This window comes from Molossus molossus, unplaced genomic scaffold (genome assembly GCF_014108415.1).
Source record: "Molossus molossus isolate mMolMol1 unplaced genomic scaffold, mMolMol1.p scaffold_m16_p_4, whole genome shotgun sequence".
Taxonomy (NCBI): Eukaryota; Metazoa; Chordata; class Mammalia; order Chiroptera; family Molossidae; genus Molossus; species Molossus molossus.
Window position 1 is genome coordinate 2139482 of NW_023425377.1, and position 24406 is coordinate 2163887.

At 53.2% G+C, this 24406-nt stretch overlaps 1 protein-coding gene across 1 annotated transcript in view; it reads left to right on the forward strand.

Annotated features, from left to right (window-relative positions):
* The window catches only part of SDK1 (sidekick cell adhesion molecule 1), a 370727-nt gene that overhangs the window by 131189 nt on the left and 215132 nt on the right, over positions 1-24406 (forward strand). Inside the window, exon 5 of the mRNA XM_036242102.1 lies at positions 4876-5009. Within this exon, the coding sequence (XP_036097995.1) occupies positions 4876-5009 (134 nt within the window). The remainder of the gene's footprint in view (positions 1-4875; positions 5010-24406) is intronic.

The window sequence follows — 24406 nt, forward strand, 5'->3', positions numbered from 1 at the left end:
TTTATCGACCACGTGCCTCCGTGCTTAAATCCTGGGCACAGTTGCATGTGAGGCAGACGTGTGTGTATCTGAATATCTTACCCACCCAAATGGTTACAAGCGAGTTACCATTTAAAAATCCCACGCTATAAATTTACCCCCATTTTGTCTGTCATTAAGAGTTGACAGTTAAGTTGAAATAGAAGAATTAGATTGAAGGAGAATTTATATAAATTTAATTCTCTTTTTTCCATGTACCTGCCGTAATGGAATTAACCACACACGCTATAGGAAATGTCTCTGCATGGACTGGGGCCTGGAGCTCCGGACCTTGAGCGGCCCCCACCGGTCTCCGCTGTCCTCCCTCTCTGGTCACCTTTGGTCTTCCTCCTGCCACAGATGGACAGCCTGCTCTCAGCCTGGCTGCTGCCTGTCTCCTCGGACAGTGTGCTGAGTTGCAGCCCCATTCACCCAGCTGGGCGCCCCCCAACCCCACCCCAGCCCCTAAGCCACAGGCATAAACCGCCGTCCAGGGGTGTCTTCTTTGGTGTTGGCGGTCAAAGACCCCAGGCGGCCGCTCTGAGCTCCCATCTCTTCTGAAACAGAGAATTAGTATTTTGTTCATTGCTTCCAGAAAGCAGTGGTAGAATCGGGTGAAAAACCAAAAGCGCCTAGAAAGGGCCCTTTCGAACAAGTCCTCTCACTGAGGGTCGAGGCCCCTGGTTGGACAGACAGCTGACAGCTGTCCCCTTGTGGGGCCCTCCCCAGGCTTACAGCTGCAGCGCGTCCCTGTGACTGCTCCTGACGGCCCAGCCTCTGCTTCCCTGAGCGGTCAGACATCCGCCCACACTGCTCGAGGTCCCGTGTCTGCTGTTTTCCTGCCGTCTTCATCGTCATCCCGTGGGGTGGGGAGTGAGGATTGTGAGATTCCATTTTGAAAATCAGAATTGAGATGGGGAAGACTAAGGAAATAATTTTACAGGAGACCATACATGAATAAAGTTAAAATAACAGGAAATCTCTCTGGCTTTAATGTTATAATTTTTCTGTAAAGTCAATGGAAGTTTTAAATTAGTACTTTGGAATTATGTTGTAATAAAGCCACAGAGTTCATATTACGGGCAAAGTATTAAACTTGGCTACCGTAATTACTTAGCATGGCCCTTGCGTTCATTTTGAGAATCGTTGTTCCGATAACAAAAGTGATACTTATTTATCATGGAAAATATTTTACAATACAGAAAACAAAAGCCAAAACTATGATCGTTGCACTCAGAGCTAACTGCTGTTAGCATTCTATGTCTACACATGCATATTGAAGCACGTGCGTAATGTCACTGTCCTCTGCACAGAGGACACATACTTTTTTATCATTTTTGCCCCAAATGGGTGGTAGTGCATATGCTGCTTGGTGTGTCTTCACTTCCAGGGACAGACACCCTAATCTGAGCAAGTCTGACCCTGAATGAAGAGCACTGAGCTCTTGAAACAGGAAGTCCAGGGATAGGAAGGGGTGCAGGGTAGCCCCTTGGCTCCATCAGGTTGTCAAGGTCAAGGACTCGGGCACATTGCATTGTGTCTGTGCCACTGGCGTTATCAGCTCTGTGCCAAGGTCATTCCCCCTCATGGCCATAAAATTGCCACTGTGAGCATCGGGACACCATGCTTTCTTGTTCGTGTCCTGAGGAGGGAGAAAAGCCCCATGCCAGTCGTAGAGCGGGGGTCCTGCCTTTGCTCTGATGAGATGACTTCGGTGTGGCCCCCAGAACAAGAGAGTCACAAGGACTCACCACAGGCCGGCAGGCGGACCCAAGCCTGCCTCTGTCAACCACATTGCTACTTTAAAATGGTGGAGATTCGGACAAGATGTTGGAAGTCGCCCTGGCTGGTTTTGCTCAGTGGTTAGAGCGTTGGCCTGCGGTCTGGAGAGACCCGGGTTCCATTCCCGCTAAGGGCACGTACCTCGGTTGCAGTTTGTCCCCGGCCGTGGTTGGGTTGTGTGGGTGGCGACCACTCGATGTGTCCCTTTCACATCGATGTTTCTCTCTCTCTCTCTTCCTCTCCCTCCCTCCCACTCTATCTGAACAAAATATCGAAAAATGTCTTCGGGTGAGGATTAAAAAAAAAAAGATGTTGGAAGTCAACGCCAACCTCAGTAATCTGAGGTTCTCACTGAGTATTTTGTGAACACACAGAAGGTTTGTGTGAAAGGATCACTAGCTCACTCTCTCCTCGTTGCTCTCGGCTCTGTCTTCATTTGGTCTGACCTCGACATCTGTCCTTCCTCCTGCCTCTGTGCACACAGCGCCTTCCCTGGGCTCCCACGGGAGGCTGCCTCTCGGCGCCCGGCATGCATGTCTCCTGGAGGTGAGCCGGTCGGCCCCCAAGCCTGGTCCTTCCCTTGGGTCTGTTGGGCCAACTTGGTCCCATGCTGATGCCTCGGTGTCTTAAACAGGGCTGGGGCACCTTTGCTGTCCTCTAGGGTTCTAGGTCCAAACCTGACGCGGGGAATGGGGCTGACTTCCTCCCATCTGTGCTGCCTGGGGAGGCGCGGCCCACAGCAGAGGCAGGGTCTGGGAGGGAAGAAGACTCAGAAGGGTGCTTGGCACCACTGTGCTGCCTTTGAAACGGTCCCCTTGTCCGGCCCGTGTGGCTCTGGTTGAGCGTCGACCCTGCACCAAGAGGTCACCGGTCTGATTCCCGGTCAGGGCACAGGCCCAGGTCGTGGCCAGACCCCCAGTGGGGGCGCGCAGGAGGCGGCCAGTTGATGTGCTCTCTCATCAGTGTTTCTCTCTCTCTCCATCTCCTGTCCTCTCTCTCTAAAATTAATAAAGGAAAAAAAAATTAAAAATGGTTCCCTTCTTAAGCATTACAACGATTATCCAAATTTGAAATCAAGTTTGTTAGATATTTTAATTTTCATCTAAAACTCAGAGTTTGTGTGTGTGTGTGTGTGTGTGTGTGTGTGTGTGTGTGTGTGTTTAATAGAAACACTGTGTTCAAAAAAAGTTGGATAGGGAAACAAATACGTTTTCTGGAGAATTGACCCTTACTAATCTAAGGGTTTGGGCATTTTTGTGGTGTGTTTTTGACAATAGATAAGTTTTCTTCGTGAGTTTTGACTTAAACTGATACAGAAATTAGAAACTAAAAGAAAAAAATGCGCTTAAAGATATAAATTATAATAAATGTAAAATTTAATATTTTTATTATGTGCATTTTTTATTTTTCAGTACCCTTGAAACAATGCCATATAATATAGAGAATTAATGGACATTTTTGGAGAATAATTCTGAGAAATGATAGGCATATTTGAAATCATTATGACAAAAATCAGATGTTAAAGCAAAAAGTTATTTTTTTTAATTATACTATTAAGTGTTAACTCCGTGTGTAATAAATATTAATATTTAATTTTAGGTGCTAGTGTAACATACTAAAGTAAAATGGAATAATTTTTATGGTTCTCTAAAAGAATCTATAAAGGAGTCAAAAATATAAAACTTTAAAAAATATTTTTATGGGATTAAAACTTGAAAACTTCCTAATAGAGAAATTTTCTTAAATAAGAAATGAGGTAAGTTAGTCATAGAGTCCTCAAATTGTAACATATCCTATAGAAACCCTGAATGAGCAGTAACTTCTTAAGATAATTTTATATTACGTACAAAAATCAAGAATTTTTGGAAAAGTTTTCCAAAAGGTCGCAGAAAGAAAGATTGTCATACTGAAATTCCTCCGGAGAGGGTCTTGTGTTTTTACATTACTGGAACAGAGATCTCAGTTTATCTGACGCTGGAGGGCTCTGGCCGCCAAGGGCTGAAACAAACACAGCTCTTGTCTTGGAGGAGCAGTGTTATGAGAGGCACCCCGTCCCCCAGGGTGCCGGCCGTTTCCAGGGTTCAGGAAATAAGAGCCCAGACTGAGGGACATGTTGGTGCTCAGAGTGTCTTCCTCTCAAAGCCCCATCCACCAGCCAAGGAGAAGTTCACCCACCTTTGTACTTTTGTTTTAATAAATGTTCCTTTCCCCACCCCCTAAACAAGTACAAGGAATGCAGACTCTCAGCATGACCAGTGCCAGGACACCTGTTCTGATGCGAAGCTGCTTGGGCTTATGGGAGCTGTGCCTTCACTGCTTTTCTTCTTTTCAATAAGCGACCTGTGAGAGTGTGTGGTTGGGTTGGCAGCACCAGGGTACATGTGCGAGGGCCTAGTCCTCCCTCCTGTATCGTTACCTTGCTGTGTTACCTCGGACCAACAACCTAACCTGTCTGGTCCTCCCTTTCCTCATCTCTAAAGAGAAGGTGGGTGGGTCACCTGTGTCTCAGAGATCCCTTTTCCCAGTAGAAGGATTCGGTGATGATTAGCAGATTGCATGCCCTTCTAGGATGTGTGTGGGGGGGTACATGTGAAGAGCATGGGTCCTCGAGTTGGTGGCTCTGGGAGAACTGTGCCCACTGTACTCATCAGTCTAGAAATAGACACACAGGCTCCTCAGTCCCCGGTCCAGGTCCTGGTGGTCCAGCCCTCCACCTGAAGGGCCTGATCAGGCAGGTCTGCCTGAGGGAGAAAGGCCAGCTTTTCTGGACTTCTAGCTTGTTCTGTTACAGACTTCAGAAGAAGCTCTGATATACCTGCTCCTCACCTTCCTCCCAGCCGAGGGCCGGCAGACGTGGAGCACCTGCAGCCTCAGACTGGCAGGAGCGGTCCGCTGGACGCCAGAGGCCCTGCCTCCGCCCTGGGTCCGAGTCAGGCGGGGGTTCTGCCCTTCCAGGTCCTTTCCAACCTTGGAAAACCTCGGGACATTCCTTTACAGTTGGCCTAATAAGTTGATGTCTCTTACAAATAAGAGGTTCCTCAGAGCAGCCCTGACATTGTCCCTTCTCTGACACAGAGCCATCACGCTGGAGCATCAGCTGGTGATCCTGGCGGTGACAGCAGGTGATGCCGGGGCCTACTACGTGCAGGCTGTCAACGAGCGGAACGGAGAGAACAAGACCAGCCCGCCCATTCACCTGAGCGTAGCCAGTGAGTCCGAAACCTAACTGTCATGCCGAGAGCGGCGGGGGCGGGGTCAGTGAATAGCCACCGGCTCGGGGCGTTCTGCAGTCGGCCTTCTCCCCGTGCTGTGGCTGTGGTCTGTCCTTCCGCTGTCAGGGGTTGCTTTCCCGGACGTGATGGGCAGAAAATGTGAATATGACTCACAATTCTGATGCAAGGTCTTCAAAATTTGTTTGGGGGAGTTAACATTTTTTGGTTTTGTATACTATTAATGTAGACTGTTTCTATCAACAAAAAAAACACCTCTTTTGACGTATAGGAATTGTATCTGTGAATCTTATTTGAGATGAGATTAGGCACAGGTTACATTCTTTTAATTTAATAATGTCCTTGCAAAAATATTTATACTGATTAATATTTATACTAATATTGTGTTCAAATTAGTATTTCTTAAGTATAATCAGCTGACCGTTTCTTTTCTGCCTGATTTAACTGCATCAAGCAGAGAATACACACAAATTGCAGTTACGTGTTCAGTTTATTTAAGGACGTTTTAGTTTGAGGAAGCTTAGTGCAAATGCCTGGCCTTTGAGAGAAGGCGCCGGCGTCCTACTGCCAGGGTTCATTGCTAGAAGGGGGCGTGACCCACAGCGGGCACTGGAACCGAGGAGATGAAAGCACGCAGATCAGAGGGTGGCCGCCGCGCTTGGCGCTTGCGGCGGCGTGAAGCTTCACGGTTGAAACGCAGCGATAATGCCGTTGAGAAAATGCAACCGGGAAGAGGCCCTGTGATAAATTTCAAAATATTGTGATCACAAGAGTGAGTTAAATGGGTTTGTCTGTATGCTAATAGATTTCATCTATTTCAAAAACACCTTGAAGGGATGGCTCTCCCCTCCAGGCAGCTTGAGAAGTTCTGTTCCGCACACAGGCCAGGCTCATGGTGGGTGCTGCTGTGGTCCTGGAGGGTCACAGTGGCTTCTAGTAGCATTTTCTGCGTGAACGTTTGTTTGTAGCAAGCCCCGGGGGCAGGAGACTGGGAATTACAGGCCCCACGTTCCTGGTGAGGCTCCTACGCGGCCACCATCCTGCCATCAGCTGCTTGATTCCTTGGAAGGACCGAGTCCTGGCCAGACTGTAGGCTGAGTGCGGAGTGGGCCGGCAGCAGGCCTTGTCAGTGCTGTGGAGTCTGCCCTGGATCAGGAGCGGGCTCACAGGAGCCAGGCAGGGCAGGATGTACTGCTGTTAGAAGGACCCTCTGAACCCAGACCCGTAAGGGAAATGGATGTGATTTATCGAGACTTGTTCAACATTGACGATAAAGGATGGACATTGTATTATCAAATAGATCGGGATTACTTTAATGATTTTGAAGTTTTACAACTAGAGCCATTTATCTGCCCAGCAGATCTGATTCAGCACTAAATTGTAATATACATACCAGGGTGATTATAGGTCAGATTGGTGGAATTGTGAGTCAGAAACAAGGAAATTGGCCTCCGTCTGTTAGGATGCAGGAAGGTTCTGGTCAACAGGATGCGGAGATCATGCAGTTGTGAAGCAGCCTGTGTCCAGGCGCGTCCTGGGCGCCCACTCCATCGAGGCCGTGGGGAGACTCAGGCGGCTGGGCAGCCACCATGGCGGTGCAGTCCCATGGCGGTGGGGGACTGGGGTATGCAACTCTTCTCAATGATCTCCTCCAGTCAAGAAGTATGTTGGCAGCGGCTCATAAATATTCCAATTAAGTCCTTTCCTTTTATTCCCTTGTATATGTTTCCCTTTTCTTGGCACCCGGTAAAATGTGTAGAAAGAGAGAGATATGGAGGTTGATGGTGTGGACAAACTTGTTTCACATCTTAGAAGAAAACTGCGTTTTATTCCCTTGTATATTCGTTGCTTTGTATCGGGACGGGTGAATATGTGAGAAAGAGTTGAGGAAACAGCCTTATTTTAATTCTTAGGAGAACTTCCTGTTGACATATTGGATTTAGCTAAAAGACACATGGCACCCAATTATGCATTTCTCACTAAAAGTTCTATTTTGAAAACTTGTGAAGATCAGAAGTCTTGATAAATCTGCAGAAAATCCCAGAATTGTATGTGCGGTCTTGCTCCTTCCCGGACTTCCCAGAGGGCTCTGCCAGCATATCTGCAGGCCAGGCCCTGGCCGCCAGGGGCGTGGGAGCCTGAGACAGGACGGCGGGGCCCCGCCCCCAGGTTTACCATAGGTGAGGTCTTCTCCAGGTCTGCTCACGCTAGTCGTAGGGTACAGTGTGTTCTGCAGACTTAGACATCTTTTTTTCTGATGTAGGCGATTAAAAAAAAACACCAAACAAGATTGATGAATGTTTTTAAAAACTTGCCAGCCAGCATTTCTGAAGAATCAAAAGATATTACAGCCAATTAGCATTTAACAAAGATAAATTTGTCCTCAGCATCAGGAGATTAAAGTAGGGAACCTTCACGTAGTGAGTACGGCCAGGATTGTGAGGTACTGGAAATTAGATTCCTGGTGGATTGCACTATAATTAATTTAACATTGGAGTGCCGTGCACCCCACTTCAGTTTTCTGTTGCTGTGATGCACCGCCCCCCACAGGGATGGCCTTGCACAGAAGTTGGGTAGCTCCCAAGACTCTGCCTTGTCTCAGAACATCTGAGTGAGTGATGAGCTCTCCCCCAGCCAGCAAGAGGAAGCCACGTATCTTTTCCAAACAGCTGTGTACTTGAGAGTTCAGAACCTTACCACCTTTCATTCGCTAAATATTTTGGCTACACTCGAAGCTGCTGGGAAGCAAGAGATGAAGAGGGTTTAGATCAACATAGAGGAATGCTTTAAACACACGGCAGTCGGAGTGCGACGCTGTCCTGTCACAGGACCGCCGGCTGCTTTGCCCGTGTTCCACAGACGGCGTGACTGTCCCTGGACCTCTCTCCCCTCCCGCGGGTAAGATAAATAACAGTGTGGTCTGCACCACCGTGCCCGTCGGGAAGCAGGGCACCGCTGCATGCGCCCCTCTCCACTCCCGGGGAAAGCGTGCCACCACCAGGGGTGGATCCGCTTTGAAGTCTCCCTGTGACGGGAAGCCAGCAGATGTTAAGGACATAGGAGGGACGGTTGGAGCCTCTGGCATGAATTTTTCATGGCTGGTTCCTGCAGCTCAGAGGCACACCAGGAAAAGAAAAATGGGCCAGACTCGGCTGAGAGCGGACATTTCCATTCTGAGGTCAGACCCAGGCATGCTTCATAAACTGCCAACCTGTTGTCGGTTTTCGCTTTGAAGATTTTACAGTGAGTTAACTGTGGATCAGCTCTTCCAAAATGAATTCATGTGCGAATGAGTCTCCTCTTCACAAAGGGGAGAGGGGAGAGTTGGGGCTGAGGAGGGTCTGTGCAGCGGTTCGTCAGTTACTGTCTGGGTGCCGCTGCTCACACCCTGAGGCTCGTCCGTGCTGACCTGATATCCAGGTGTCCAGTGCGCTGAGCCTCCTAGGGAAGACGCTGAGGTTGGAGAAGGTGGCTGCCTCCCTCCTGCCTGCTATTCTCACCTTTCGTTTAATGTCTCTTCAGACGCCACTCACAGATAAGCTATCATCCCAACCAATCCTCCTCCAGGCTGACAACCCCTTGCTTTTAATTCTGAAGACCACTTAACATTCTGTGTCCTCGGTGACGCTAATTGGACTGCAGACCTCGTGTGTGTTCCGTGGAATGTGTGTTCCTCACTTGAAAGCGGATTCCTGGGAATGTCTGGGAACAGCCATCTGAGGGGACCCTGTAACATGACTGTGCACCTGGGTTCAGCGCCAGCTTATTTTCTGTGTGCCTTGAACATTCAGGGGATGGGGTCAGGCATCAGCCCCCCAGCTGCTCCGGCTCGGGCTGGAGTCCCCAAGCACTCGGGACAGTTTGCAATACCACTGAGACAGTCTGGAGACAGCACCCCTATCCAGATGACCAGCTCAGAATCCAGCCGTGGCTGCCTAGGCCGGGTGGGACCGGACCCAGGGCTGTCAGAGACGTCACCGAAGGTGCTCTCCCCTCGGGCAGTGAGCTCTACACGCCGATGCCCGAGCTGCTGGGCAGGGCGGGCGAAGAAGCTCGAGGTGCCTGGCCCTGGCCTCCGGGACGGTTACGGACAGAGCTGGGCCTAGGCTGCGGCCGCATCGGTCAGCACGCCCTGCGCGCTCAGCCCTGGCCCACGTGCACTGAGTGACATGCGAATTGGAAGCACATGGCTGTCACGCAGAAGATGAGGCTGAAATCAGCAGACTCTCTGTCTCTCGCTAACCGAGACTGTTTATTCGCATGTCGCCGCACAATGTGCACTTTGTGAATGGACATCCATATTTCACTTGGTCCTCCTAATAATGTTTGGTTTGGGCGAATCCTTACAGCACCGTTCGCAGAGTTGTCCTGGTCACGTGGCTGATGCTGAGGGGTCTGACGACAGAGGCCGCCGTCATTTGGCCGGCACCTGCGCGGGCCTTCTGAGCAGCACGGTCTGCGGCTTCATGCCGCCGTCTGCCCTGTGGGGTTCGCGTAGTCAGAGCTAAACACACAGGTACCGCATGGATCCAAGTACACGGCCCGAGGCCAGGCCTGGGAGCGCACAGACGTACTGAGAGTGAGAGCTGGAGCCCCACAGGACCGTCCGCACAGGCGTGGGCACGGCTGTCCCCCAGAGACCCGCCCGCCTGGAGCAGTGCCGCCGGCTCCCTCCCCGCGTCTCGGCTCCGAGCGCTGAGCGCCCTCCCAGCCTTTGCTCCTGAGCAGGCAGCATGGACGGTGAGTGAGGCTGGGCACTCCGCAGGCTTCAGTGACAGAAAGCCCGAGGCAGTCACAGAGAAGGGGCGTGGCTCCCCACTCACAAGACGGGCCGGGCTGCTTCTGTGGCCTGCTTGCCTGCTCGTGTCCTCAACACTGCGCTCCTCTTTCCTCCTCCCACGCTTCCTCGTCCCCTGTGACTTGTTCCTCCGAGTCGCACCCTCGGCAAACCTCAGGGAATCGGGTCAAACCCTGACTGTGATGTGCCCTCAACCTCGGAACAAGATCGGGAAAGCCCGACCTCCCCAACCTCCCGAAGCAGCCATCTTCAGATGGGGCCGAGCCTCCCAGAGCACCCAGGTTGCCTAGGGCGGAGCCGGCGCAGGTGGGTCTCGGGAAACCTCTCTCAGGCACTTGCCTGTGCTCTTGCTAAAATCACATCTGCAGAGGGTGCCCGCGTTTCAGGGGCTCTTCTCCATTGCCCCTTCCCCCGGGACCCTGTCCCACTCACCTGAGTTGTTACTACAGACAGTAGCTGAGGGTGCAGGCATCCAGGTGCTGGACACAGGGATGATCCTGAATGCCGGTGAGAGCGTGACGCACTCCAATGACGGGGAATGAAGTTGTTTATCAGTCAGCTGTTTCCAGTCCTCACAGTCTGCAAAGCAGCCCGGCCCGAACGCCGCGTCAGTCAACAGTTTCTTACAAACGACATTGGATGATGCTCTGAGAGCAGGAAGACACTCCAGCCCCTTGGCGTCCAGGGTCAAGTGACTGACTCGCATCGATGAAACGTGCGTGGAATGGAATCCATCACTGCCTGGCCAGGTGTCTGCGAGCCAGCCTGTCACCTCGTGCTCTCCCTTCCCCGTGGGGACCGACTGTGGCCAGGCTGCACGGGGGATGGTGGAGCCCCAGAGGGAGACGGCCAGGGCTTGGAACTCGCCCAGGCCAGAGCAGCCGGCAGTGCCTTCCTGTGAGCAGGAGGTGAACCTCTGCGCCGAGCACCAAGACCGGCTCATCTGTCGTCGGAACAAATAGTCTGTTCCAACTAATAAGTCACTAGGTGACTTTGCTATACCCCGGAGTTTAAAGAGTTGAGAGCATTTTCTATAACAAAATTCCTTGCATGCTCATCTACTGTGTCACGGAACAAGTTTCACAGTTGCATCTGCGACGTAGAAAGCGGGCGTCGGAACTGCAGGAGCCTCAGCCCGCACGTGCAGAGGGCGTCTCTGGCGGTTTTTCAATTTTACATGGAATAGCAAACTGCGTTAGACATTTATTTGTTTTTATTGAGTGTGGATAATAATTGTAATCATAACTCAATCCAAGAGAAAAAAATATTTATACCCCAGAGGGATATATGGTTGCTGGGAAAATTTTAACGTATCTTTCCAGAGGCCCTAATAGGGTGATTAGTAAAATACTTTGAATGGAAATAGGAGTTCAGGAAGAAAATAAAGTTTCTGACTTAAATATCAGAGCGCATCCATGTACTTTTTTAAAAAAAAATTTACTTTATTGATTTGAGAGAGAGAGGAAGTGAGAGGGAGAGAGAGCAACATCAATGAGAGAGAACATCGGCCACCCCTGCCCGCCCCCACTGGGGATCCGGTCCACAGCCCGGGCATGTGCCCTGTCTGGGAATCTAACCGGCGACCTCTTGGTGCGTGGGTCCACGCTCAACCCCTGAGCCACAGCGGCCGGACTCATCCATGTCTTTTTTAAAGGGTGATGGTGTGTAGCGAACACTTAAATTCCTCTGGATACACGTCAAGGACTGCTGAGTAGTTTTATGTTGTTGAAATGTACTAGAATCTTGAAGCATTAGCATACCCTAGAAAGTATGTTGTCTGCAGTCTTTCAGATCCATGCTGGAAGAACTTGAGCCTTCCACTTCAGCTGTGGGAGATGCACAGATTTACAGACTCCATCCGGGCAGCGGAGGAGCAAAGACCGTCCTGAGCTGTGTCAGATCTGAGGACAACTTATGGAGCAGTGACTGCTGGGTGACTCTCCGAGGGCCTGGAGAAGCGGGGCACTGACCTGCCCGGAGAGTGGCCGGGCGCTTCACGTGTCTTTGCCTCCTCCTCCACGATAGCCCTTGAGCCGGCGATCAGCCCCCGCGCGACGCTCGAGCAGAGGCCGTGCGAAGTTAACCTGTGACCGAAATCAAGGGAAATAGTAGGCGGGGACTTGGGGAGTCAAGCCGAGGGGGATGTGACCCCAGACCCCTGGTTTCTCCTGAAGCCGGGCATGCTGTTGGTGTTACCATGTGCCCCAGTGAGGGGAGCCCAGGGAGAAGCCAACCTCAGGGGAAGTACACCCCCTGAGTCCGCCCTCCCTTTGGGCTAGAGATTCTCTGAGATTCTCCCACACTCCAGCCTCAGAACTCAGCTCTGTTTTAAGCAGGGACAGCTAGCTGCTGTTTTGGTACTAGAACCAGTCCTGATGAACATTCGGTCTGGGTAAAGCCAGTGCGCTCTGTGCGCAAAGGCAGCTTGGAGGCTGGCACCCTCTTGCTGCCAGCTGGGTGGGGGGGTTGTGAGACCTGCCCACTCACCCGAACAAGGTGTGCGTGCGGGCGCCGTGGAGATGAGGCTGGGGTCAGTGCCTCCTGTCGGACCACCGTGATGCTCAGCTACACTGTAATGACTGGGAGGTGCGGTCGTCACCAGGGCCGCATCAGACACCAAGGAGGCTCCTCAGGGCGACCTGGGCCATCCCGGAGGGTGCGGTCTGCTCCCACGGTCCGGATGTCACTGCTGACCTCTCGTGGCAGATTCCGAGCGGCCAGCAGGCTGCCCCGGGCTAGCGGAGTGTGCAAGTGCGTTCACCAGGCGGAACCGGCCACTCGGATTCCGGCAAATGAGCCATGAGTACATTTACTTCTCTCAATTATGGACGATTATTTAAGGGCAAAAATTAGCATTTGGTAGCAATTTGCCTAATCAGATTTCTTACAAACTCCTCCACAACACTTAACTTTAATAATTTCTCCCAACCACCCCTCCTCCTGCCCCCTTGTTAAACATTCCAATTTAAATATTGTATTCAGACACTTAAACACAGGAGCGTTTTAACTGTGGCCGTTCCAGGCCTATAACCCTGGTGATTCTCACCTTTGGCTCTGGGGTCTAATTTCTTAACCTTAGCCAGCAGCCACTTGCCGAATTCAATTAACGGAGAACTTTAGGTCATTTCTTTGTAGGCTCATAGTATGTATACGCAACATTCAGGACTTCTGTCGAGAGGGACTCAACAGCGCGTGTCTTCCCAGCTCTGGACACTCTGGGTGTCACTGTGCTCAGTGGGGCGCTTTGTCTGCGTCCCCGCCACTGTGATCGATGTAAACAGAGGCGTTTTCAGAAAGCACGGATGAGGCAGGAAAATTGGGTTTTCCCAAAATCATCGCGTGAACTCTGCGTCCACCCGTGACACTGCTGTCTGGTCATGGCGAGGTGAGGCCACAGGACCGGCCGGCTGTGAGCTGTGAACCGTTTTCCTAGGAAAGCTGAATTTACTGCATAGAGGAACATGAATGGTGACGAGTCTGTTCTGGTGTTCAGCATGTAATTCCTTGTCAGGCTAAATCGTCCACACCGACTTCCCCCACTTTTCTTCTTCCTTCTACAGAGAGCGCCCGTGTTCCGACGCTGCTAGTTCAGAAACACCTGCTTGCTTCTCTTCCTTCAGAAGTTTTGAGGTTTCGAACTCTAGACTAGACCATTCACGCTGGGAGATTGCTTTCGCTCTTGGAGATCATGCTGGAAGTTCTTACTCCGGCCGCCGCCTCTGTGCGGGTCCGCCACGTGGTCACTTGGTGGTCTCTCCCACTTCGCCGTGACGTTTTATGACTGCTCACTAAAGATATTCTCCCAGCTCTTAGAGAGGCAATTAAGCAGGTAATTAAAGCTGCAGACCTTTACGGTGTATGGCTGAGAATATTAAATCAGACCCGAAGAAAATCAGGTCAAGGATCTGAGAACGCGAAAGGCCACCAAGCCCCCTGAAGGCCACCACCGAATCCGTAGCGAGGGACCCCCTGCTTTGCTTTGTCAAGAGCACTTTGTAGCTGAGATGTAAAAAAATTGGAATTTATAGCAGAAATAATAGGAAACCAAAAGTTCTCTTCAGATGTCCACTCCTTCCACGTCTAATTAACGTGCTCAGAGCAGTGGTCCCTGCCACGGAGTCTTTGTTGTTCCAGGCGGTTGGTCCCCTGTACCCGCTCGCCTCTGTGATCTTGAGGAGTGCCCCCCTGGGCACGGCGGCAGCTCCGTCTTGGAGGCTGGCACAGCTCCCTCGGGCAGAGCGGTCCCGGAGGGCATGGGAAAGGGGGCTGCCACGCGCTGCGCCTGCTTTCTGCCCGGGACAGCTGGCAGGTGGAGCTTCGCAAGGTGGGTTCCAGAGTATTTCCACATGGTTTTATAGACTCATCACGACGTGAGCTGGGTCACCTTGGCTACAGGCCTGAATTACCCTGTGGAGAGCCTAAATGTGGGCTTCTCCTGGGGGCCAAATTCGAACCGAAACCTGCAAGTGTGGAAACTCCAGAGAAACTCTTGCAAGAACAACTGTTTTCCCGTTTTGGTCCCCAGGGTGGACCTGGGAGTCGGAGCTGGACCTAGGGCAGAGATGCGGCAGGGCTGGTGACCCGTCGGCTGGCCCGGTGGGGTCTGTTTGCTTGTTCTGCTGATAATGGATCTTGTTGAGCAGTAGCCCATCGGGATCAGATGCCCCACGCTGGGCACTGCCTTCACTCTCCCTGAAAGACGCTGCACACGCCAACCTGTCTCCGGTCAGGACACCACTCTGTGGATCTGTCCGCTCAGACGGGTGGAGTCACACAGGCCGCTGCCGTCCCGCAGGGTGTCCAGCTCCAGTGCCTTCGGCATCCAGACTCCTCCCTTCCATCCTCCTCACCTGGGTTGGTTCCTGGCCAGTCAGAGGGACTTCGCGTGGAAACCACAGTGCGGGGTGACCTCTGGTCGTGAGCTCCTCTCAAAGGGTTTCACATTTCTCCAGTGCATGTGAGAAAATGTCTCCTGAGCTGAGAAACTGGTCTCAAAAATTATGCGAAATGTTGCCATCAGGAAGACTTGTAAAATGAACAGGCGATATTTTGAGCCTTTGATGTCTTTGTTTTAGCGATAGCGTTAAGAACTGACAGAAAGCGTGTTCTTGGTAAAAAGCAAGGCTGCAGTTCTAATCACTTGAACCCTGCACTGGCGTGAGGATGAGCTGGTTATGTCCACCCCTACTTTTCACCTGAGGGCCTGAGGGACTGATATGAATCCACGCTCTCCACAGGCTTCTGCTCTGACTGGCTGGTGCCCTCCCGTGTTGGTCACGAACACTGTGCGTGTCACCCAGCCTGGGAGCACACTGAGTAAACTTACCGTCCCTGCACCCTGCGCGCCCCTGCACGCTGTCTGCACGGGCGGGGCTGGAGCGCTGCAGGGGGTCCCCTTTGGGTTGGAGTCTGTCCACCTCAGTTTTGTTCCGAGGTGTTACCATTTATCTCATTAAGAGATGCACTTGCAAGAAAACTTTACTTTTATGTTTGATATTTGTCAAAATTTGCAATGGTGTATGTTGGTTTGATTATTAATTATTAATAATAATTATAATGGATAACCAAGCCAGAATTTTTCTAACATTTAGAGTTTTAGGGTCACAAGAATTCGAACAAAAATTAATGGAATATCTGTTCATCCTAGTATAGGGAAGCGGGTACAATGATAAAAGGCTTTCAAGAATAATATATGTTATAGTAAATAAAATTCTGCACATGGATTGCAGGAGGAACAGGAATAATGTAAAATTTCCAGTTATTGAAAAGGAGGTTTTTATAGGAATGACAAGAGGTAGCAAATCACCGTGGCACCTCCATCCCTCTGGATACATTTGAAAGAGTGATCTCAAGTTTTATGTAAAATGCACTTAGAATTAAAAGTAAATATATGTGAAGGAGATATAATTTTTCAAATTGTTTTATGGGCTATAACAGACAAAAGTATACGAAGACCATGTTCCGTGAAAGTGGTAATGAGAAGCATGTGCTGGGTTTGGAAATGCAGGTTCAAACAGGGAGGAGGTGGGGAGGGGCAGGAACCCTAACCTGCTGGAGTGCTGGACGGTGGGGACAGGGAGGAGGTGGGGAGGGGCAGGAACCCTAACCTGCTGGAGTGCTGGACAGTGGGGACAGGGAGGAGGTGGGGAGGGGCAGGAACCCTAACCTGCTGGAGTGCTGGACAGTGGGGACAGGGAGGAGGTGGGGAGGGGCAGGAACCCTAACCTGCTGGAGTGCTGGACAGTGGGGACAGGGAGGAGGTGGGGAGGGGCAGGAACCCTGACCTGCTGGAGTGCTGGACAGTGGGGACAGGGAGGAGGTGGGGAGGGGCAGGAACCCTGACCTGCTGGAGTGCTGGACAGTGGGAACAGGGAGGAGGTGGGGAGGGGCAGGAACCCTGACCTGCTGGAGTGCTGGACAGTGGGGACAGGGAGGAGGTGGGGAGGGGCAGGAACCCTGACCTGCTGGAGTGCTGGACAGTGGGAACAGGGAGGAGGTGGGGAGGGGCAGGAACCCTAACCTGCTGGAGTGCTGGACAGTGGGGACAGGGAGGAAGTGGGGAGGGGCAGGAACCCTAACCTGCTGGAGTGCTGGACAGTGGGGACAGGGAGGAAGTGGGGAGGGGCAGGAACCCTAACCTGCTGGAGTGCTGGACAGTGGGAACAGGGAGGAGGTGGGGAGGGGCAGGAACCCTAACCTGCTGGAGTGCTGGACAGTGGGAACAGGGAGGAGGTGGGGAGGGGCAGGAACCCTGACCTGCTGGAGTGCTGGACAGTGGGGACAGGGAGGAGGTGGGGAGGGGCAGGAACCCTAACCTGCTGGAGTGCTGGACAGTGGGAACAGGGAGGAGGTGGGGAGGGGCAGGAACCCTAACCTGCTGGAGTGCTGGACAGTGGGGACAGGGAGGAGGTGGGGAGGGGCAGGAACCCTAACCTGCTGGAGTGCTGGACAGTGGGAACAGGGAGGAGGTGGGGAGGGGCAGGAACCCTAACCTGCTGGAGTGCTGGTTCAGTGGGGACAGGGAGGAGGTGGGGAGGGGCAGGAACCCTAACCTGCTGGAGTGCTGGACAGTGGGGACAGGGAGGAGGTGGGGAGGGGCAGGAACCCTAACCTGCTGGAGTGCTGGACAGTGGGGAATGGGAAGGAGGTGGGGAGGGGCAGGAACCCTAACCTGCTGGAGTGCTGGACAGTGGGAACAGGGAGGAGGTGGGGAGGGGCAGGAACCCTAACCTGCTGGAGTGCTGGTTCAGTGGGGACAGGGAGGAGGTGGGGAGGGGCAGGAACCCTAACCTGCTGGAGTGCTGGACAGTGGGAACAGGGAGTAGGTGGGGAGGGGCAGGAACCCTGACCTGCTGGAGTGCTGGTTCAGTGGGGACAGGGAGGAGGTGGGGAGGGGCAGGAACCCTAACCTGCTGGAGTGCTGGACAGTGGGAACAGGGAGGAGGTGGGGAGGGGCAGGAACCCTAACCTGCTGGAGTGCTGGACAGTGGGAACAGGGAGGAGGTGGGGAGGGGCAGGAACCCTAACCTGCTGGAGTGCTGGACAGTGGGGACAGGGAGGAGGTGGGGAGGGGCAGGAACCCTAACCTGCTGGAGTGCTGGACAGTGGGAACAGGGAGGAGGTGGGGAGGGGCAGGAACCCTAACCTGCTGGAGTGCTGGACAGTGGGAACAGGGAGGAGGTGCAGAGGGGGCAGGAACCCTAACCTGCTGGAGTGCTGGACAGTGGGAACAGGGAGGAGGTGGGGAGGGGCAGGAACCCTAACCTGCTGGAGTGCTGGACAGTGGGGAATGGGAAGGAGGTGGGGAGGGGCAGGAACCCTAACCTGCTGGAGTGCTGGTTCAGTGGGGACAGGGAGGAGGTGGGGAGGGGCAGTAACCCTAACCTGCTGGAGTGCTGGTTCAGTGGGGAACGGGAAGGTTGAAGCAAGAAAGGGCAAAGCCCACAAAATTTGAAAAAGTGCCGGGACAATATATTTAACAATAATCTTAGGAAAAGTGACAAAGTAGAATAAAAATGTTTTACGTCTGTGACACGGTCTCTACCCGCGAGACCCGTGAAGTCACCCAGCTGCCGCAAGATGGTTTCACAGGCACCCCGGTGGTTGTCATGTGTGGATGCGGCTGTGGATTATCGGGCTGGACTGAAAGCATGGTCCCAAACAGGTACCGTGGGAGCTGGTTAGAGGGCGGAGCCCGAGGCCCGTCTCGGCAAGGTTCCTGAGTGATTCCTGTGCGCAGTGCCGTCTGAGGAAGCCAGTAGCTCTCCGGGCTCCTGGTGCCACCAGGCTGCTGGTGGGAGAGCAGAGCTGCAGAGCTGAGCTGCTCGGAGTGTGGGGGCGCGAGGACCACAGCGTCCGCATCTCCGGGTGCCTGCTCCAGTGCCGATCCTCGGGGTCCCACCCCAGACCCATCAGAGTCAGGGCGTGAGTCCAGGAATGTGTGTTCCGGCAAGCTCTCTGGGTGACTGTGGTACTCATTAAAATTCAAGAAGGACTCTAGAGAGAATCCCCAGGAACCTCAGACAGCTCTGAGCCTCAGGTGCGTTCAAGGGGTCGTCTAGGAGTGCAGGGCTGCGGCCGCTCCCTCACCTGCTCCCTGTCCGCGTGGGCTCTGAGTGCGTGGCCAGGGTCCTGCAGGCCTGCTGGACGTGTCCCACTTCCTCCCTATGCTGCAGGAACACCGCCCGCAGCCATTTCCTGGGTGGTTCAGAAGGCTGTTGGTTTGGGGGAGGGGCCAGTCCATCCAGGTACACACTTCCCAGGGCCCAGCAGACCTGAGGGTGCCAGAGGCGTCCTTGGAGACGGAGGGACCCGGTGGGAGAGCCGCAGGTCGGAGCCCTAGCGTTCTGCAGCGGAGACGGCTCGTGGTTTGGGAAGGAGCGACATCTCGCTCTCCTGAGTTTCTGGGCCTGCACTGACTGTGAGCAGCGAGTGCCCAGGCCCAGGACCACCCAGCGTGAGCCAGGGATTGTCAGATTCTCCGAGTCACGAGGATGGTCAGGTGGAAGTGGTACATGGAGGCCGAGCCCAGACAGGTAAAGAGGACAGGAGTAAATTGCATGAAAGGTGACCCCGGACTCCCATGTCCCCCTCTGCAGCGCTGACCCCTCTCCTCCCTCTCAGGGCTGTAGTGCAGTGCACAGGGGCTCTCACAGTCAGCTGACCCAGGAATGAGAACCTGGGCCGATTCCCAGGTGGGCCAGAGCACGTCGGCTAGTGTAGAATGTGGTCCCATACACGCCCCTCGGGTGGCCCTGAAGACAGTGGCCAAGGGAAGAGCAGAGCCGCAGGCAGTTCCGCCCCGGCTCCCGCTGCCCGCGCTGGGCACACGCCTGGCCCCTAGTCCCTAACCCTCGGGCTCTGCTGTCTCCGAGTTCCTGGTCCGGGGACAGCGCCTCCACGAGGCTCCCAGGAGCCTGGGCCCTGCACGAGGCTGTGCTGGCCTGGGCACTGGGTGCTGGCGGCCACGCCTCTGCTGCACCGCGGGGCCGGGGGAGTCTGTCTGAACCTGGGTGACGCGCCGGCACTTCACGGTGCTGCCACCCAATGATAAGAGACTGGGCTGTTTTGGCAGCTGGGACACATCAGCTGAACTCTCTGAGGAAGGTCTGGGTCACCCCACCAGCTCAGCCACCCAGAGCAGCTGTGCCAGCCAAGGGGGGGGGAGCCACATCCTGTTCCCTCAGCGTAACCCAGACTGTGTCCTTGGGGAGAGTCCCAGGGGAACACAGGTCAACCAAGGACTGCGGGGTGGCCCCACTCCCATCCAATTATTTTTAATCCTCGCCCAAGGATATTTTTCCATTTATCTTCAGATAGAATGGGAGGGACAGAAAGAGAGAGAAACATCGATGTGAGAGAGAGACATCAATTTGTTGCCCTGCATGACCTCGGCCAGGGCCTGGGACCAAACCACTACTGATGTACATGCCCTTGATCGGAATCGAACCTGCGACTCCTTGGTCCGGGGGCCTACGCTCTAACCGCAGAGCCAAGGCGCTCCCACCCTATTTAGCGAAGGCTCCCCGGCACCCGCTTCAGCCCCTCCGTCAGCGTGGACTTGAGAGAACACGGGCCTATTGCGCAGCCTTCATGTCCTTCATGAGAGAGGACCTGTGTAGCAGGCCGGGCATTAGCCCAGCTGCCCAGCTGGAGCATGGAGCCCAGCGCCCACCCCGAGGGGAGACCAGCTCTCCCTCCACGTGTGTTAACTCCCCCTCCCAGTTCAGCCGGCGTGGCCCCGCCACTCTGTTCTGACCGAGCCGAATCTTTCAGCCTTAGGTTGTCTTCATGACCACAGACGGGTATGATTTATTAACTTTGTCTCTAGCTATTTTTTTTTTTTTAATAAAAAGCTTTTATTGTGGAGAAGAAATTGTTAAAATCTTATCACCTGTAAAATAGGCCTTAGCACGCTCTTCCCCGAATTAACTGAAATCAACCTGTTTTCAAACAGTGATATTCCTTCATTAGTTTTAATTCAGTTTTCAGCACATCTGATTTTTTTTTATTCACAATGCTTTTGATGAAAATTAATTAGTTTCTTTAAGAACTGAAACAATATTATCTCGGGCCCTCAGACGTTGTTCTACAGAGGGCTGCATTCTAGGGCCGGCCCGGGACTCGGAGCGCGAGTGTGCCGTGGAGAACGCCCCGGCGGTGAGGCCCCGGGCTCAGCTGTTCGTCCGCTGGGGCTCTGGACCTCAGTGTTCTCTGCTGAACGAGGGCCTTGACCCCAACAACACTGAATACACTTACATAGAATGATACGGGAAGAACAGACACAAAGGTGTATGTAAACGTCGTGCTGATTCAACCTTGTCTCAGTCCAGTGTGGAATGCCACTCGGAATTCTAACCGGCAAAGGGGGAGGGGGACAGCTCATGCCCAGTAGGAGGTGGAGAGGCAGGCGTGGACTCAGTCAGGTCCCAGCTCCACCCCAGACTCATTGCTGAGACCTCAGGGACTGGGGTCTGCTGGCTGGAAGGGCCTCAGGTGTGCTAACCTGCCTCTCAGATCAGTCAAGCTGGGAGTCTACAACTTCGTGGATCTTGTTCCCCAGGTATTCAGCTTCCTGCAACTTAATCCCTTTTGCAACAGAGAAGTTTACAAAACCAGAAAAAAACCCACTTCCTTAAATTATCATTTGAACCATGAAGAATTTAGAGAGAGGGGAAAAAATCACCTTTAACTTTGAGTCAGTGCCAGGTAACTCAGCATAGACCGCCGCCGTCCAGCCCAAGTCCTGGCCCAAGGCCTTGGAGACAAAAGACAAACCTGTTTACTGTTATGTTTCTGATGTGCTCTGATTAAACAGGAGGCTTAACTTTTATAAAGTATACAGTCCTGTATTAAAAATCCATTATGAGTAGAACCTCCTGAATGAATCCATTTATCACTTAGCAAATAAGTGTTTATGGTTTGTTTTTCAAGAAAAGGGCTCTTAACATAATAGCGTGTGAGCCAGAACCTGTGTTTCGGCAGAGCGGCTGCGACCACACAAGATGCAGAGAGGGAGCTGCCTGGGCTGGCTCACAGGCTGGCTCACGGGCTGGCCCACCTGCTGGCCCCTGGAGACGCAGGGGGGCGCTCTGTGCAACTGTGGGGAAGGGCTGACCCACCCGGCTCTGGGGTCAGGACGTGCACAGCTGACGACAGTGCGGGAGATGAACCTGTTTCAGACTGGAGGGTCCCAGGAGGGCGAACACCTCACGGGAACTATAGGTGGTCAGCCTGACCCATCAGAAGAATGGAGGGCAGAGAACGATGTAGAGCTGGCCAGGCGGCTGACGCAGCAAGTGCTGGGCATCCTGGAGAGACCGGAACCCAGCCCAGACCTGCCCCGCGAGAACTAGCCTTGACACAGCGTCTCAGGCAGTGGGCCTCCCTGCAGCAGTTCCGCCGGGAGGGGCCTCTGCACACACGTGCACGCACACACACACAGGCCCAGTCCTCGTTGGCACCCCTGGCCTCAGGTGCCCTCGCTTCTGCTCGCCCATAAGTGCTGTCTGTCCGGCACCGCCCTTGCTTCCAGCACTTCCCTCTTTACCTCGGTCGCTGACGCCTGGAACCTCCAAGTGGCGTCTGTGCCTCTGAACTCTGTTCTCGGGTCACACACACCTACTGTCCAGATGTCCATGAGTCCTCACACTCAGCACCTACGCGACACAAGTCCTGCTTCTTGCCCAGACCTGCTGCTCTCGCACAGCCAACTGTGTCGTCCTCCAACTAGAAATCAAGTGATCCCAAAGTTCTTCCCCGAGTTCCCAAGTCCCAAATCCTGCCCGTTCTCTTTCTGAAATGATGGTGATTTTATCTAGATTTGCTGGGCCTATAACATGCACGCTAGCTGAACTAGTAGGCCACGAGACTCACAAGCAAGCGGTAGAACCAGGATGTGAGCCTGGCGTGTGTGGCCGCCACCCGGCCTTGCCACCTGTTGCCCGCCTCTCGATTCCTGCTGTTTCCCTCCTGCCACGCCGCGTCACCTCTCAGCTGGCAAGGGTGCCTCGGCGGGGTCCCTTCTCCCCCCTCTGGAAGAACTTCTACACGCTGCTGAGCCTCCCTGCACGTTTAAAAAAAGATGTTAAAACTTCTACATCAGTGTCAGTAGTTTGCAGGACTATTTATTGTAAATGTTGACATTTAAAAATAAAACTGTTCCACATTCTTTTGAATAGACACCCTGGAATGTCTACATACCAGAGGGGCTTGATCTCATCTGAAAGCATCAAATGAGAAACATTTCCTTGGACAGCTGGAGGTGGTGCTGGACAGTTATTGAATTCTACTCCCTGCCCCCCAACGCACACAGAACTTTATCCTGATGGATTTTTTTCCTTCAGGATGTTTCGTTGAACACCCTGTCATACTTTGCTGCAGCAGATACATGCAGCCATCCATACATATGCATGTATGTGTACACACACTCACACTTAAATTGCATTTGAAATTTGTTATTTCCAGTGGCCATAAACTCTGTTAAAAATTAATTCTGTGTGATTACTATGACGATTTTTAGGACACAGTTGATCAGCATACCATAAGTGTATCCCACATTTCACAAATAACTTAAACATATACAATTTAATTGGAAATACGTCCCTTAATGAGAGGGATTCAGGGCCTTCTGTGCTTTGGTGACGGACGAAAGGAGCTCAGACTGTCTGCGTGGCGGTGCCCAGAGGATTCTGTTCACTGTGGTCATCCTTAGGGCTCGGCCTGGTGAGCAGCCTGCCTCTCATTTCCGAAGTAGGAGAAGGCGGTGGCGAAGGGGCTGTGGAGGGGACCTGGAGTCGGGAGGTGTCCCAGGCTGAGGACCTGGACATCAGTTCCCCAGCACCTCCCAGGCTCAGAGTTGCCGAGCTACGCCTTCCCCGGTCCATTGCGGTGGCTACTTCTGTGTCCCTTGCAGATCCCCAAACCACCTCCACCCCAGGCACCGTTCGGTAATGACCTTGGCGTTCTCTTTCTGAAGCATGACACTGCCTTCTTCAGAACTGAACATTCACCTGTGGCCCGGTAGTTCCAATGTGTCTCACCTGCCCAGCTGTGTCAGTTTTTGTTTTTCATTTCAGCTTCCCGTCAACTTTCCCCTCCTCTCCCACCTGAGTGCACCCCTCCCCCGTGGCTCTGTTTGCACAGTCCTCTGGCCTGGACCGCCTCCCCTGCCTGACATCTGCCCGCATGCCTTGCGGAGGGTCAGATGTCCCCATCCCTGACGTCGGGTCCCACTCGTCACACAGTGGTCACGCAGCTGCCCGCCTGGCCAGGTCTGAGCCTGGTCCAGCAGCACCGGCCTCTGCCCTTGATTCCTCAGGTCAGGCATGAGGCCCAGTGCAGAGGTGGGGATGGACTTGACAGTTTCAGATGCCAAGAAATTAAACTTCCTGGGAATTTGTAGGAAAATTGGCTTATTAGTGTAGGAAAGACCAATCCGAGGAAAATTTGTTTAAACAGTTGGATGTTGTATTCCTTGATTTTAAGAGCAATCTCCGACTTCAGCGAATATCACAAGAGGATAGCATGAATTTGGAAGGTCTTTCGAACCTTACACCGCCGGGTGACTCAGTGTAAAGCACGCGCAGACGTCACTCTGACGGATGGCTCTGACAGCGCACGGCTGGTAACAGATGTGTGTGGCTGATAGCGGCCATTACCTAAATTACAGCACAGCCCCTCGGGCAGCCGGCTCATTTGTTTCTCTCCTCGTTGTTGCACCTCTCCATGTAACTTTCAAAATTCATAAACGGATCTTCTCCGGGGAGCTGTTCCAGAGGGGTGTGCACCAGGCAAACCCACAGACCGTGCATCACGGGGCGGCAGGGCCAGGGAACACGTTCGCTGGCGGAGGGCTCTGAGGTTTGGAGTCACTGTTCTCCCGCCACCCGTAATGAACAGGCTGAGCAGGGCTGCGGGTGGCCGAGAGTCCTTGATGTTGTCCAGCAGGTTAGAACACAGAAGCGTTCCCACATCGCTGTCCTGTAAGGACACGAGCCAGTTGGGAGAGGCGGCCCAGGGTGGCGTGAGCAGCACCGGCCCTGGGACTGGCCACCGCCTGGGAGTGGCCCCCCCGCTG